Source organism: Schistocerca piceifrons, chromosome 6 (genome assembly GCF_021461385.2).
Source record: "Schistocerca piceifrons isolate TAMUIC-IGC-003096 chromosome 6, iqSchPice1.1, whole genome shotgun sequence".
Taxonomy (NCBI): Eukaryota; Metazoa; Arthropoda; class Insecta; order Orthoptera; family Acrididae; genus Schistocerca; species Schistocerca piceifrons.
Genome location: NC_060143.1, coordinates 384,551,982 through 384,568,446, shown reverse-complemented (window position 1 = coordinate 384,568,446; position 16,465 = coordinate 384,551,982). Strand labels below are relative to the sequence as shown.

Below are 16,465 nucleotides of genomic sequence, written 5' to 3'. Positions count from 1 at the left end.
TCTAACTATCTTCTTGGCAAATGAGAGAGTCTTCGTCAGTGTCTGTTGCTAGCTACGTCGGGTGTACAACTGGGGCGAGTGCTAGTAAGTCTCTCGAGACCTACCGTGTGGTGGCGCTCGGTCTGCGATCACTGACAGTGGCGACACGCGGGTCCGACATGTACTAATGGACCGCGGGCGATTTAAAGCTACCACCTAGCAAGTGTGGTGTCTGGCGGTGACACCACACACATAATATGCAAAAAACTGGTGATTTCTTAAACTGGGGATCAATCAAGAATGGGGTGCCGCAAGGTTCAGTCTTGGGTCCTCTGCTGTTCTTAACATATATTAATGACTTGCCATTCTGTATTCACGAAGATGCAAAGCTGGTACTTTTTGCCGATGATACTAGTATAGCTATCACACCCAACAGACAAGAATTAACTGGTGAAATTGTAAACAATGTTTTTCAGAAAATCATTAAGTGGTTCACTGCAAATGGGCTCTCTTTAAACTTTGACAAAACACAGTATATACAGTTCCACACAGTAAATGGAATGACACCATTAATAAATATAGACTTCGATCAGAAATTGGTGGCTAAGATACAATACTGAAAATTTCTAGGTGTATGTATTGATGAGGGGTTGAACTGGAAAAAACACACTGAGGATCTGCTGAAACGTTTGAGTTCAGCTACTTATGCTGTTAGGGTCATTCCAAATGTTGATGATATACATCTGAGTAAATTAACTTACCATGCCTATTTTCATTCTATGCTTTTGTATGACATCATATTCTGGGGTAACTCATCATTGAGTAAAAGAGTGTTCATTGCACAAAAGCGTGTGATCAGAATAATTGCAGGATCTCATCCAAGATCATCCTGCAGACACTTATTTAAAGAGCTAGAGATCTTTACTGTAGCCTCACAGTATATATATTTGGTTATGGCATTTGTTATTAACAATCAGAACGAATTCAAAAGTAATAGCAGTGTACATGGCTACAACACTAGGAGAAAGGATGGTCTTCACTACTCAAGGTTAAATCTAACTTTTGCTCAGAAGGGGGTACATTATGCTGCCACGAAAGTCTTTGGTCACTTACCTAATAGCATCAAAACTCTGACAGATAGCCATATAGCATTTAAGAGAAAATTAAAAGAATTTCTTAATGGCAACTCCTTCTACTCATTAGATGAATTTTTGGATATAGTAAGTGGGTAATTTCCCCAACCCCCCACAAAAAAATATTAAGTGTCATGTAATATTTTGTGTAATGTAATATCTTGTATAGAAACCTTTTATTAACCTGACACATTCCACATTATTACGAAGTGTCGTATTCATGATCTATGGAACAAGTACTAATCTAATCTAATCTAACCTGCAGCAATTAAGCACTTACCGCAAGGAAAGGAAACAATATGAAACATAAATAAAGTTAACGACATGATGAGTGCCAGATTGTTTTCGGAATTTCTTTAGGTTGTGATATTTTTACAAAAACATTCCAAACCATGTGATTATTCGCGTTTACTGTCATTATTTTCCGTTTGTGTCTTACTCTTTCTCACTTACCTCTTATGTGGCTGTGTTAGTGATAATTTCATCGGCATTGGAACTGTAATGTGAATGTGTATCGAAACAATATAATAACCAGGTGTATTTCCTTACAAAAGCGCTACGGCAGTAATGAAAGGTATAGTATAAAGTAATTCGGTCTCCTTGAAAAGAAGATCGAATAAAATAGTTGAGATGCAAACTCAACTTTTCTTCACAGGTATTTCTGGTGATTCACCAAGATCACTCCTGGAAGCTGTTTCTACTTCCCAATGCCACGCATGCTTTGTTAGCATGAATTTCCTTGTAACAGCAGGATTACCAGTACGGGACTCACGAGATGGGCCAGGAACTGCCTCGTCACTGATTTTAATAACGTATTGCACAATAAAAAAAACTCAGGACCGTGAAATGCGAAACAGTAATAAAGCAGACAATAATGGTTAACTCCCACTATATGAACAACACATTTCACCAACAATGTGGTGATCCTGGCCTCGTCCTGTTCCCTGTGCATCATACGTACACTATGAGCAATATAAGAGAGGATATAACATAATTCTTGCCGACAACTGAGAAATACAGTAATTGAAAATAATGTTGACATAGGATTTTCTAAAGCAGAATGAATGCGTGTGAGAGATGTCGATTGTTATGCAAAGCAAGATCATAATTCTTTACTTGGATGCGTGTAATGCGAATTTGTATACCTGTTGCAGTTTAACGATCACAGAAATTAACAACAAACTCTGCACTTTCATGTACGATTTAAATTTCATACACCTACCTGTTTGTGTCTCAGATCCATCAACACGAGTGGATCGTAAAATAAATATTTGTCACTTTTCAGCTTTTCCATGTCTTTGTCACTGATTGCTTTAACAGCGAGAAGCTGATTCACTAAGTCACACATCTTTCTGAAAGTAAGTTACCGCCTAGCCTGAAAAACTGAAACTCTACAGTAGTAGATTACAGTTGCATTAGAGATCCTATGTACACACACCGTTGTCATGGCAACTGTTAACCAGCACTTTTTTTAGGTACTGCAGTAATTCTAAAATTAAAGAGTAATTTTCATCTTCTACTTTTTTGAAGGTAACAAAACGCTACATTGGACCAAATATGATATCTTTATTGATTTTTCATGCGTTTCCTGTCTGTGGACTTTGTGAAACGCCGGAAGGCTAGTGATATAATGTCTCGTAGCATAGTCCAGTGACAAACGAGCCCCTCCAAGTGCGACATTACGGAACATTTTATTAGTATGATTTCATAAGTTCCGTATTCTTTTTGCCATAGCATTTGTGAAGCTACAATTTTCGTTTGGGTGTCGATACCCAGCCGAGGCACCTAGGTCAAGTTTCGCAGATATGCGAGTTTACAGTATTGACTAGCGTATCTCTTTGGCAAAGATATTTTGCTCAATGTTTTCATGTTTTGTAGACAGACATGAGTGGGGAAGAAACGAAGAAGGTGTTTTTCACAGACGAAGAATGGGATAATATCGCTCTGTGCTTAATCCAACAAAGCCAAAGGCTGAGAGAAAATATTATCATCCCGCAAAATTTGGGACCTGTTAGGATCAAAACGAACGAAGAAAAATGGGTTGAAGCGGCGTTTGAAAGTTGTCCGTTTAAGACTTTGATGAGCTGTGTCGCTGGTGTGTAAGCAGTGACTCTCTCTCTTTCATTTTCTTACAGGGAAAATCATGGAACTAACATGCCAAGTTTCTGTTTTCTAGGTTATGGTTTGGGTGCTGCAATCGGTTTGTTTTCTGCAAGTGTAAACCCGACAATCGTAGGACCAGATGCAAAGCAACAGACTGCAAGGGAAGTTCTGCGTGAAATGAAAGGGACGACTCTTAGCTATGCAAAAAATTTTGCTCTTATTGGAGCACTCTTTTCATCTGTGGAGTGTGCTATAGAATCGGTGTGTCACAAAACAATTTTTTAATTAAGTGTAAAACTTTATTAGCCAGAAGAAATTTTTTAATATGTAAATAATAATTTTCTTGAGATTACAATTAACAAATCAGTCAGATAATTTACTTCCGATTTTCATTTTATTTTTATTCTTAATTAAATGGGATGAATATTTAGCTTTCAGTGGTGTTTTATGTGAACCATCTACATTGTTTACGATTTAGACTTGATATTTATACGTCGATTAAGTTCCATATAAGTTAAATACTGCGATAATATCTGCTAATGAAGGTACTCATCCTCTGTGACTAATAGCTGCTAATGAAAGGACTCTCCTCTGTGATCAATAATTTCTTGTTTATTTCATGCACAACACATATTGTTGTGCTATCAGTAACATTTCATTTGGGGAATATATTAATAGTGTGTACATAAAGAGAAGTAATCTCATGCTCTCCTTGTATCTGAACACAAGTGGAATGAGAAATGTTATAATAACGTAAGTAGCTGACTCAGGTATCTGAAATACTGGAACTGTGCTTCACAGTCAGTAGGACTAGCTGAAACATAAGACAAATAATACTTCACTGTCATATAAGAGAGTCACTGCAAAACTTCAATGGTCATTATGCTCCTCATTACAAAACAGATCATTTTCCAGAGATTACTTAATTTATGATGTATTATTATGTGCATATCATTGGCAGCCTAGTTGTAAGCAAAACTTAACCAAATATACCCTTCCCAGTTGCCTACAAAGACCATTCTTTTTGTTTGATGCTTTTTTGGTTAGGGTTGTGATGAAACAAAATTTTTTGCGTGTTCTTCTTATTCAGTTTCAGCTATGTTGTATGATTTGCCAGATTAATTTGCATGTCTCAGTTAGTCCTGCTCCATTGCCTCCACACTTGAAAAATTATCCTTCGCTGTACTATACTCTAAAAAAGCACCATAAGCAATTATCTGAATGGAACGGAAATCAGTACATGTGACATACATCAGTTTCAGGAAACTGGATGATTTATTCAAGAGAAAGAGCTTCACAAATTGAGTAAATCAGTGGTGCAATGGTCCACCTCTGGTCCTTACACAAGCAGTTATTTGGCTTGGCATTGGTTGATAGAGTTGGTGGATTTGCTTGTGAGGAATATCGTTCCAATTCTGTTGAGTTGCCTTGCCAAGCCATACCTTGTCCAGCAAGGCCACTGGATCCCTCCCCAATTGAGAAAGCTTGGCAGGGCCGTGCAATCATCTCAGGATTTTGACAATCTAATGTACCAGTTGGATAGAATTTGGCATGATATACCTCAGGAGGACATCCTAAAACTTGATCAAAGCCAAGGCAAATAACTGCTTGCATAAGTTTCAGAGGTGGTGCAACAAGTTATTGACTTTCTCAATTTGTGAAGCTCTTTCTCTTGAACAAATCATACAATTTTTCTGAAAAAATAGTCATTTGTTTGCCTGTGCATGTATATCACATCTACTGATTTGCATCCCATTTGGATAATTCTTCTTTTTGTGGTGCATCCTTCTTCTTCTTTATCTTCTTCTTCTTCTTCTTTAAGAGTGTGTCCAGTATCTTGATTAGTGAGATTGTCCACTAGAAGAATGTTTGAAATGCATTTCATCATTTAATTTTGGACTGTGAATTTTTCCCCTAGCACTCAGATATTATAATATGTTACATATATGACTAGTCTGTGCGGTAGTGTACAGTCGCTGTAGTGCTTAAAGTGTGTCCTCCATAAAGATCTGTACACTCACAATACTGCTCTATTTGAATAACGAGTAAAGATCATTTATTATGAAAAGAACAGACCGCTACTCACCATATAGTGGAGATGTTGAGACACAGGTAGGCACAACAAAAAGAGTATCAAATAGGTAAGCTTTCAGCCAAAAGTACTTCCTACTAATTAGAAAACAATCACACACACTCATGCAACTCACACACACATGACCACTGTCTCTGGCTGCCGAGGTCAGACTGCAACCAGCTACGCATGATGGGTGAATCAATCTGGGAGGTGGAGGTCAGGAGGAGGCAGGGGCGGGGAGGGACAGCATTATACGGGTGGGTGATATGGCTGGAGAGAGCATAGGGCAACGAGGTGCAGTCGGGAGGGCGAGGAGGGATGGCGGAAAAGGAGAAAAGTAAATAGACGTGGGCCCATTGATGGAATAGAGGGCTGTGCAATGGAACAGGGGACAGTAAAGGGGATAGGTGGATGGCAGACAGTTACTAACAAAGTTTGAAGCCAGGGTGGGTTACAGAAATGTTGGTTATATTGCAAGGAGAGTTCCCACCTGTGCAGTTCATTAAAGTTTGTGTTGGTGGGAAGGGTCCAGATGGCACAGGCAGTGAAGCAGTAATTGAAATGAAGAATGTTGTGTTGGATGGTGTGCTCAGCAACGGGGTGGTCCAGCTGTTTCTTGGTCACAGTTTGTTGGTGACCGATCATGCAGACAGATATCTTGTTGGTTATCATGCCCACATAGAATGCCGCACAGTAATTGCAGCTTCGCTTGCAGGTCACATGGGTAGTTTCACAGGTAGCCCTGCATTTGATGGGATAGGTGATGGTAGGGACCGGACTGGAGTAGGTGGTGGTAGGAGGATGTTTGGGACAGGTCTTGCATTTATGTCTCTTACAGGGATGTGATCCATGAGGCAAGGGGTTGGAAGCAGGGGTTGTGTAGCAATGGACAAGAGTATTGTATAGGTTTGGTTGGTGGTAGAATACTACTGTTGGAGGGGTGGGAAGGGTAGTGAGTAGGGCATTCCTCATTTCAGGGCACGATGACAGGGAATCAGAAATGTGATGGAGAATGTAATTCAGTTGTTCCAGTCCTGGGTGGTCCTGAGTCACAGCGGGGAAACCCCTATGTGGCTGGACGGTGGCACTTTCGGAGATGGGGTGTGACTAGAGAGATAAGGCAATGGTGATCTGTTTTTGTGCAAGGTTGGGAGAGTAATTACAGTCTGTGAAGGCCTCAGTGAGATCTTTGATATATTTCAAGAGGGACTGCTCATCACTACAGATGCGACACCCGCAGGTGGTTAGGCTGTGTGGAAGGGACTTCTTGGTACGGAATGGGTGGCAGCTGACGAAGTGTGGGTATTGCAGGTGGTTGGTAGGTTCGACATGGACAGAAGTATTGATGTAGCTGTGTTTGAAGTGGAGGTCAACATTGAGCAATGTGGCTTGCTGGGTTGAAGAGGACCAGGTGAAGCCAATAGGGGAGACAGTGTTGAGGTTCTGGAGAAATGTGGGAAGGATATCCTCACCCATGATCCAGATCCCTAACGTATCATCAATGAATCTGAACCAGGTGAGAGTTTGGGAATCTGGGTGATTAGAAAGGATTTCAGTAGAAATCCCATGAATAGATTGGATTAAGATGGTGCCATACAGGTGCCCATTTCCATACCCCAGGTTTGTTTGTAGGTGATGCCTTCAAAAGAGAAGTATGTTAATATTGTCATTATTCCATCCTGGATTTTCCATTGTTTGTAAAAATCATTTATTTATTTGCTCTTTGCCCATGGACACTACCTGCTAATGTTCAGCTGAAGCACTGGATATGTTATACCATTTTATAGACTGACAGACAGGCTAAGAGAGATGTATCACCCGTGTTTCGAATGCATTTAGCTTGTTAAATTACATCAAAGTTCAAATACAGAGTATATATTTTAAATGTACAATAAAGGAAAACATGATTACACCTTACAGGCATCTATTACAATATAATATCTGACGTCTAATTTCATTTTTTCACTCCTATTGTGTGTGTGTGTGTGTGTGTGTGTGTGTGTATTTTCTCTGTGAGATAAACACTTAATGATTTTTACAAAAAAATTAATTATTTTTATTTCCATAGTTGAATTCTGTAAATCATTAAAAAACCTTTTGCCTGCTTCATGTGGAGCACTTGCTTTCAGTTGGAGATTTCAGTGTCTTGTGTGATAACTTTTCTTTCCCCCTTTTGCATGATCATTTAGTATTCATTAATGAGCCTAGTACCTCCACCATTCATTTCCCAAATTCAGCCAAATGGCATTGACCTTTCAGTCAACAAGGATTAGAAACATAATTTCCATTTAGTTTTCTGCTGATAGTGTCACTTTTGTGGACTTGGGTAGATTATTTGTGGTACTGTTTTTTTTAGTCCATTTGTATTCATTTGGTTAACAATTTATTTTTTTTATGGAAAATTTACTTTTTAATACTAGAAGTGTATGCATGTTTAAATTTCCCTCTCATGGAATATAATATAGGGGGTCAAAAGGGTAGTAAGTAGACCTGTGTGTGCATTTCCTGCTGGTGGAAATGTACTAACAAAACTCAGGAAATGCCATGTATTCCTATCAAGTCCAGTGCATGCACATCCGTACCACGGCCTATGGGCAATGGTGCAGTTGGTGTACAGGGTCAATTAATTCTTGCAGGTGTAAAAAATGAGTTCCTGACACTTTAAAATGAGAATCTACCAGCAAGGGAGTCAACTCTAACAGAAAACATTGGCATTCCAAAATCATTGGGGGAAGGGGTTGGGCTGACAACCTAACATGTAAAAATCAAATTTTACAAAACCTAATGAAGAGATAGCCAACCTGACCTGTTTGTGATGAACTGGCAGATGTCTCAAGGACTTGAGACTAGAATGGGGCTCTAAGGAAATTACTTGATCAGCTAGATGAGTACTGACTGGATATTATAGCTATTCAAGAGGTGAGATGGTTAGGTGGAGGAATGGTACAGAAGGAGGATCACGTAATATTTTACTGCTAACAGAAAGAAAGATCACATGTTTGGTACTGGTGTTATTGTAAATAAGAGAAAAATCTTACTGTGGATTCCAAGGCAAAACACATAGATTGTGCAGACTCGGCATCAGAGGGAAATTATTCTACTGTAATCTCATGGGTTCTCATGCCCCAACGGAAAAGAAGAGTGAAGATGAGAAGGATGCTTTTTATGATGAGTGGTATGAGGTAGACAATGGATATGCGAGAGGAGACTGTAAGATAATTTTTGAATAAATCACTATTGTGTTTTATGTACTGAAATGTCATTAATGTAAACTGGTAGACTCATAGCTTCAAATATTAATCCATTTATTGAGATTTGAGTTTTGTTTGTTTCCAGCAGATGACCTCTGATTAATGACTTGATTGTTCTCTCTCTAAACTTACACTGGTCCTTTTGCTACCCTTTGAAGCTCTCTTAATAACAGCTTTAATGTTAATGAGGTCATTAAATCTTAGCAAAAATAGATTTATTTCATAATCGTTTTGCCAGTTATTATTCCATTTCATTAAAATTCTGTGTTCAACACTTTTCTTATCAAAAGTCAGTTTTGAATGAAATCAGTGATTCAGTTGTGAATCTTTCTCTTCTTATTTACAAAAAAGACAGAAATTACTTAGCCATATATTGTTTGCATAAAATATTTATATGTATTGCATACTGATCCAGTATGCTTCACTGAAGAGGATTATTTTTGTTTTAGTATCGAGGAAAAAGTGACTGGCGGAATGGGACATATGCTGGTGGAGCCACTGGTGCATTGATAGGCTACCGTGGTAAGTCATTTTCTCTTCACAGTCTGAACCATAAATAATTGTTCATTATCATTAGTTCTATCAAATTGTGTTCTAATATGTTTAAATTAAGAGCTCCCCATTCCTTACTGAGTATCTCTCTCCCCCACCTTACTCTCTCTCTCTCTCTCTCTCTCTCTCTCTCTCTCTCTCTCTCTTCCTTTCTCTCTTCCTTTCTCTTTCTTCCTCTCTCTCCCACACACAAACACATAACACATACATCCACACACAAGTGTATATATTGCAACACAGCACAATTCAATTTTTCTTATGTATAGACCATCACAGAGACTCTTTTAGGCTTAATTGTGTCACCCACTCTCATTTCCTCACATACTCCACAGTAAGGAGTTCACTAGTAGTTTTAAAACCCTAATGTTGGGAGCAGACAGAATTGTTGTGGTTCTGTAGAATGACCAATGTCCCAAGTTCAGCAACTGATGAAGTTTGAGGTCTATCAACAATTATGAAAAGGATAGATTGCTACTCATCATAAAGATGAAATGTGGAGCTGTAGACATGCTCGACAAGAAATCTGTTACACAGAGCTGTCAGCCAAAACCTCCTTCAGAAAAGAAGGAAAACACACACACATTCACACAAGCAGGCACCCCTCATACACACAAGCTCTCTGCTCAGAGTTGCCAGAGATAGCAGTTGTGTGCATGAGGTGTCCCTGCTTGTGGGAATGTGTGTAGTTAATCCTTCCCTTTCTGAAGAAGGCTTTGGCTGAAATCTCGCTGTGTAGTAGTCTTTTTGTTGTGCCTGTCTGCAGTCTACAGTCTATCCTTTTCATAATTGTTGACATTTCAAGCTGGACTTTCCATTGTTTGAGGTCTGTTGTGTGTTTCCATCACTGCTAGGCAAGAATAATGTGGTTTTGTCCTCTTTTTTTCTGCATTCACAATACAGTGAGTTCAGCCTCCAAATTTTGTGTAGATGTTATTTAATGCATCCATTGTTAGATAAAATCTGGGCGGATATGGTTCGTTTAGTATACCAGTGGGAATGCAGGTGAGTATATATGTAACTCACTATAATATTGTCCTCGAGTAGTGCCAGATCTTTTCCATCCACACTCCCATGCATTTCTTAGTGCTACCTTGAATTATTATAAAATTTGAGTAGGGTATCTTATCGTACACCTGACTGCTCACAAAACTGCATCTTTTGCTTATTTGTCAGCAATTTATAATTTAGGTATTTTCTGATGTTCTTACGATAGTTATTGTACTTTCTGCTGTTTACTTTCCACAAACATATGCAGCTTCCATACATTTTGCCCTCGGGGGCTCAGCATTCATTTGCTGCGCATGTGCTTGGGACCCTGGTGCTCCAGAGCTGGCGACTGGTAAGCACCACCAGTCCCCTGTCACCATTAGCTCTGGGCATGCTTCAGTGACCACTGTACAGCGCAACAGTGGAATGTTATAGATCATAAAGATGATAAAAACCTCCTTAAAAAAAAAAAACTCAATTTCAAGGTGTACTGCACTCCAGTGAGATGCCTGGCTGCTGAGAGGCACAAAGGATTCTGTCTAGGTGGACTCTTATCCCCTAACTGCTCGTGAGACCAAGATGGAACTCTAGAAATGTTCTCCTCCTCTTCATCCTCCTCCCAGTGGAATGGGTGGGCCACTGGTAGGTAGCTCCACCCTGTCTTAACAAGAGGGCTCATATAGGAAATCCTTGTGACTCAGGGATTATTCAGAGGTCTTCCGTTTCTCGTAACAGAACCCATGCTTCTGATTGTTAAAAGAAAGATGACCCCTTTCCGTATTCAAAAAGGTTGAAAGAGCATTGCTGGCACTTTAAAATCAGTCAAGTGGTTGTGAAATGGAACACGTCTAGTTCCCAACAAATACAGAACCTCCAGAAAGCTAAATGTCTCAGGGAAAAGACTACTACACAGCGAGATTTCAGCCAAAGCCTTCTTCAGAAAGGGAAGGATTAACTACACACATTCCCACAAGCAGGGACACCTCATGCACACAACTGCTATCTCTGGCAACTCTGAGCAGAGAGCTTGTGTGTATGAGGGGTGCCTGCTTGTGTGAAGGTGTGTGTGTTTTCCTTCTTTTCTGAAGAAGGTTTTGGCTGACAGCTCTGTGTAACAGACTTGTTGTGCATGTTTACAGCTCCACATTTCATCTTTATGATGAGTAGCAATCTATCCTTTTCATAATTGTTGATAGACCTCAAACTTCATCAGTTGCTGAACTTGGGACATTGGTCATTCCACAGAACCACAACAATTCTGTCTGCTCCCAACATCAGGGTTTTAAAACTACTAGTGAACTCCTTACTGTGGAGTATATGAGGAAATGAAGCAGTACACACCTTGAACTACAGCAAAGGTGTTGTGTCAAGCAGAGATCTTGTAGTTATTCCCTAAGAGATACTGAAAGCTGAGTGGGCCCAAGAAGGGACTTTTGACATACAAAATGTAAGGAAAAGAGTGCATGGTGATCTAGTCAAGTTAATTACATTTAATTCCACGAAACTTTCAGAGCACATCAAGGCAGGTTTCCGTCAAAAGCATGCAGCTTTATGTCCCCAGTCCAATGTGCTGTTTTAAATGGCAGCACTATGGGCATATTACTCTCAGTTGTAAGGGCAAAGCCATTTGTGGCAAATGTTGTAAGGGCACTAATGAAGGGGTTTGTTGTTCATCTGCCATGAAGTGTGTCAATTGCTCTGGTGATTACTGTGTCTGGCATATGGATTGCAGTATCTTCCTTGCAGAAAGAAAGATACAGGAGCTGAAAACAATGATGTGTATCCCATATGATGAGGCCAATAAGATCTGTAAGTCCGCACAATCTCCGACATTGACTGCATCTTTTGCTTCAGCCGTTAAAAAGCATATTCCAATATTGAGTGCCACTACACAAATTTTTGTTGCTAGTTGCCAGTGTACTTGTAATGCTGCAGTTGTTTCAGAGCCCATAGCCCTCCTGAGAACACCAAATAGAGCCGCAGTTGCAAACTTTGCAGAGCTCCTGGTTCCTTCAAAGGGGTAGTCTGGTACACTATCCACCATTGCCTCTACCAGTGCTATTGAAGTTTCTACAAAGCCTTCCAAGACTAAAAAAAGAAAACAAGAAACTTCCACCACTGGTGAAACAAGCAGTAAACCATTACACCAGGTTGCCGTCATTTGACCTGAAAGTTCTAGTGCTTCTGCTACATAGCCAATGGAATGTGAACCTCCACCTGTTGCAGGCTCCCCACTCTGGCACAGAGACAGATTGAAATCGCAGCCTCCATGATAAATTGCTCCCGTACTACAGTGGGACATGAGTGGGTTCGGGACTCATGGAAAAACTGAAACTCCTAGCACAGCCACACATCCTGTGATTGCATTTACAGGAAACACATTTTAAAGCCACTGACACCTGTGTGCTATGGAGTGATACCCTTCACCTTAAGGATGACCTGACTGGGGAAAGAGCCGAGGGAGGGCTTGCTATGTTTGTCACTAATGCACACCAGTCCTCTGCTCTCCCCTTAGTTACTGACCTGCAAGCAGCAGCTGTTGAAGTTAATGTTTGTCAGATCATCACTATCTGCTCACTGTATTTACCTCCACAGGATGCGTTAGATTCGAGGTCTCTTATGGACCTTGTCGAACAACTCTCCTTACCATTTCTCCTACTGGATGAATTCAGTGCCCATAATCTATTATGGGACACAAACTCAACTTGCTATAGGGATCGAGTTTTGGAGAGCATGATGATGTTTCAGTAGCTGTGCATCCTCAACACAGGCAATCCTACTCATTTCTTGGCTGCTACTGGGTCATCCTCAGCCATTAACCTCTCTTTTGTTCTCTAGCTCATGCAGACTCTGTTCAGTGGGAAGCAGTTGATGACCTTCAATTCAGTGACCACTTCTGATTGTCGATCCCCTATCAGATAGAACATCACTAAAAGGAAGCCACCAACAAGGATGGTCAACAGAAATAACTGGACACTGTTCAGCCAGCTGACCGCATTTGAACACTGAGGCAGCATCCAAGAGTGGGTGGACCGCACCACACGATAGATGTACAGCATGCAACTGACTTATCCATCCCAAAGTCCGCAGGTCACGTTAGGAGGCAACCTGTACCTTGGTGGACTGATGAGTGCTGTTAAGCAATTTGGGTCAGGTGTGTGGCTCTACAATGCTGCCCAACAGCAGACAACCTCACAGCCTTTTGAGTCGCAAGATCTAAGGCTCACTGCATGGTTAAGGAGTGCAAGAAAAGGTCATGGCGCACTTTTCTGGACTCCCTATCGGTTCCTCTTCTTCTGCAAAAATATGGGAACCCATTAGGAGGATTTTGGTAAACATAGTCATTTACCCATTGCAGCAGTTCTCAAACAAGGTCCCTCCAAACTGCTGAAACTATAGTGTCTCCAAATAATGCAAGGAGACATTGCCCAGACAATGGCAGCAATGTCTCGTGCCACTGCCAGCCGGGATCCGGCATTCCGCTGCTACCACGTGACTGTTGAGAGGGGCTAGTTGGTCTCCAGATAGGACGATTGTGAACCTTACAACTGCCCTTTCTCTACGTGGGAGCTGGATTCAGCATCATCTGAGTCCTATGATATTGCCCCAGACCTGGTACATCTTGCTTCGCTATTTGGCAGCAGCATCAAAAGAAATCCTTCTCAAATGTTTTAATTTGATATAGCAGCCAGGCCACTTTCCCGCTCGTGGAGAGAGGCCATTTTGGCACCTCTCCTCAAACCAGGTAAGTATCAAACATGTCCCAGTAGATACCAGAGATGAGACATCCAACTCCTTAATCACTCTCAGTGTGGATTCAGGAGATTTCGACCTACTGTTAACAATCTGACCCTGCTAGAGAGGGCTATTCAGCAGGCTTCCTACATAAACGTCACTGTTTCAGTATCTTCTTTGATTTTGGTAAGGTGTACTACGCTACGTTGGATGCACAGTATTCTGGGGCAGCACCACCAATATTGCTCCTGTGGCCTCCTCCCCATCTTCATATGGTTGTTCTCATTTAAGGACTTTTTCTGGTTCTGAGTTGGTGAAGTGCTGTCAGCTTGTTTTGAACAGTAGAATGATATCTCTAAGGACAGTGTTTTAAGCAATACCCTCTTTGCCACAGCAACAGAAGTATCCAGTGTACAATAAAGAGTCCTCTGCAGTCCTCCTTATTTGTAGATGATTTTGGTGTTTCTGTTCCTCTTCCAGTATTGCAACAGCAACTCATCAGCTGCAGCTTACAGTGCAAAGGTTAGAGCAGTGGGCTGCAAAGACAGGTTTTCAAGTGTGTGTGTGTGTGTGTGTGTGTGTGTGTGTGTGTGTGTGTGTGTGTGTGTGTGTGTGTGGGCGCGCGTGTTTGTTTGTGTGACTGTGTGTTCATTTTAATCATACTTGCCATATTTTTTAATTTACCTGATTTGCATGTGAGGAACACCATTCTGCATTTTGAAGACTCACTGAAGTTTCTAGGCCTTATTTTTGACTCCAAACTGTCTTGAAAGCCACACCTCAGAGACCTGAAAACGCGGACTTTGAAGGCACTGAATGTCGTAAAGTGCCTTAGCCACAGGCCTTGGGGACCAGACAAGGCATGTCTGCTGCAGCTTTATAGGGCTTTTGTGCAATAATGGCTAGACTATAGGTGCACAGTGTATGGATCCGTGAGGCCTTCTTATTAACCTGCTAACATATTGTTGCTTATCCGTATGTGGAACACCTTTTCTCGGATTGTCTGCAAGCAGCAAGGCCGCTTGGAATCTGCATGCCCTTTATGCTGAGTCAACGTACAGCAAGTACGACCCCAGCTGCAGGGTTTTAACTGCCTGCCATCCTGTTTACTGCAGAAGCCCAGAGCAGTTTTTAGATTCAGTGCAATACAGGAGATTTTGCACTCTTGTGTATATTTTTAATATATTATTTTAGGACTTTTTAGCTCAGCACCACATTGCTGTGGCTGTATTTATGGATGGGTTTAAACTGGAGGACTCCATTGGCTACTCTGCAGTTTTCCCTGAATTGTCCTCAAGGTCCTATGGCCTCATGACATTACTGTCTTCGATGCGGAATTGTACCTGATTTTGTGGTCACTGGAGCAGGTGAGATGTGCTTCAAGTGCTTAATTCCATGTCTTCCAATTCCTTGAGTGACCTCCACTCTCCATAATGCTTTTATCCAGGAGATAAAGTAGTAAGAATGTCCAGTACACCTTCCTCCACCTACAAAGACTGGGGAAGGTGGTGTTCTCTCCCACCCTACATGCTATCACCTCACTGTTGAGATACAGTCATGCATCGATGGGAAAAAGAATGGCTGGAAGTGAACACTTGGGGTATTAATGGGAACAAAAGGGCGAATGGGGCTGTGAAGGGAGAATGTTGTTATCCTCAGATACTTCAGCGTCCCACCCCCCCTACATGGTATTGCTTCACTATTGAGGTACATACTTTGACAGGAAGAAGCATGACTGGAAGTGTGTAGTGAAGTGCACATCGTGGCCAAAACATATATCAGATATCTTGTATAAAGTCAGTTGACAGATACAACCTTCCATCCAGTCTCTTGCTCACCAGCCTGATCTTGAAACTGAAAGCGATAGATAGACAGTGCAAAATATTAAAAAAAAAAACAAACGCATTTAAAAATGTAGGCCTTCATGAAGACACTGCTAGACAAATGTTTCACTCCCACACACGCAAATATATGACACTGAAGTAAGCAGAAGACCACAAATAGCGCTGCATGTATGGAAAATAGTGCAAGTCACACCTGTTTACAAAAGAACCAATATAATTAATGTCTATTTGTGCAGAACCTATCTAGTTCAAAATTTATGACTTTCCTAGTGGAGGAGACCTTTCTCTCAAAGAATCAGCACAGATTCTGGAAAAGACCACATACCTGAAACCCACTTTGCTTTATTCGCATAGTATATTTTGCAAATAGTAGATGATGTATAAAACAATCTCTTTCTTTCTTGCAGCTGGCTTGAAGGCAGCAATCATTGGCGCAGCTGGTTTTGCAGCGTTCTCCACCATTATTGATTATTATATGAATAGATATTGAATAATTTGTTAAAATAAATGTTGTTATGTTTTCCGTCTTTGTTATTCCTCCCTCCTATTCCATTACAATTGATTTTCTTACTGGAAAGTGAAACACCTAAGTGTATATAAAACGCTAACGTTATTGGAGACAGCTGTTTATTGTAGCCTATATGTTGTGCCAACAGCTTCTATCCTTGCAGCAACAATTAATTCAGCTAGTGGCTGCTGTTCTATAACATCCAATATCCTCAATATTTTATTACAATTAAAAATTCCCCAGGGGCTGGGAAGTACACGCCCTATATCTCAAAATGGTTCTCAAACCATATACACACA

At 40.8% G+C, this 16,465-nt stretch overlaps 2 protein-coding genes across 2 annotated transcripts in view; one reads left to right on the top strand and one right to left on the bottom strand.

Annotated features, from left to right (window-relative positions):
• The window catches only part of LOC124802880, a 205,723-nt gene extending 203,204 nt beyond the window's left edge, over positions 1-2,519 (bottom strand). Inside the window, exon 1 of the mRNA XM_047263924.1 lies at positions 2,335-2,519. Within this exon, the coding sequence (XP_047119880.1) occupies positions 2,335-2,460 (126 nt within the window). The 5' untranslated portion in view covers positions 2,461-2,519. The remainder of the gene's footprint in view (positions 1-2,334) is intronic.
• A 432-nt stretch (positions 2,520-2,951) lies between these two features.
• Positions 2,952-16,181, top strand: LOC124803059 (mitochondrial import inner membrane translocase subunit Tim22). The gene is made up of 4 exons (XM_047264186.1): positions 2,952-3,207; positions 3,289-3,476; positions 8,990-9,062; positions 16,066-16,181. Exons 1-4 carry the CDS (start codon positions 2,997-2,999, stop codon positions 16,146-16,148), a joined length of 555 nt encoding a protein of 184 aa, XP_047120142.1. The 5' UTR covers positions 2,952-2,996; the 3' UTR covers positions 16,149-16,181.
• The last annotated feature ends 284 nt before the right edge of the window (positions 16,182-16,465 follow it).

What these genes read in the sequence shown, in the direction of transcription:
- LOC124803059 (XM_047264186.1), top strand. Translation starts at nt 2,997, where the DNA reads ATGAGTGGGGAAGAAACGAAGAAGGTGTTTTTCACAGACGAAGAATGG. An exon ending in TGGAGTGTGCTATAGAATCG is followed by an intron (nt 3,477 to 8,989) that starts GTGTGTCACAAA and finishes TTTTTGTTTTAG; the next exon opens with TATCGAGGAAAAAGTGACTG. An exon ending in TGCATTGATAGGCTACCGTG is followed by an intron (nt 9,063 to 16,065) that starts GTAAGTCATTTT and finishes TCTTTCTTGCAG; the next exon opens with CTGGCTTGAAGGCAGCAATC.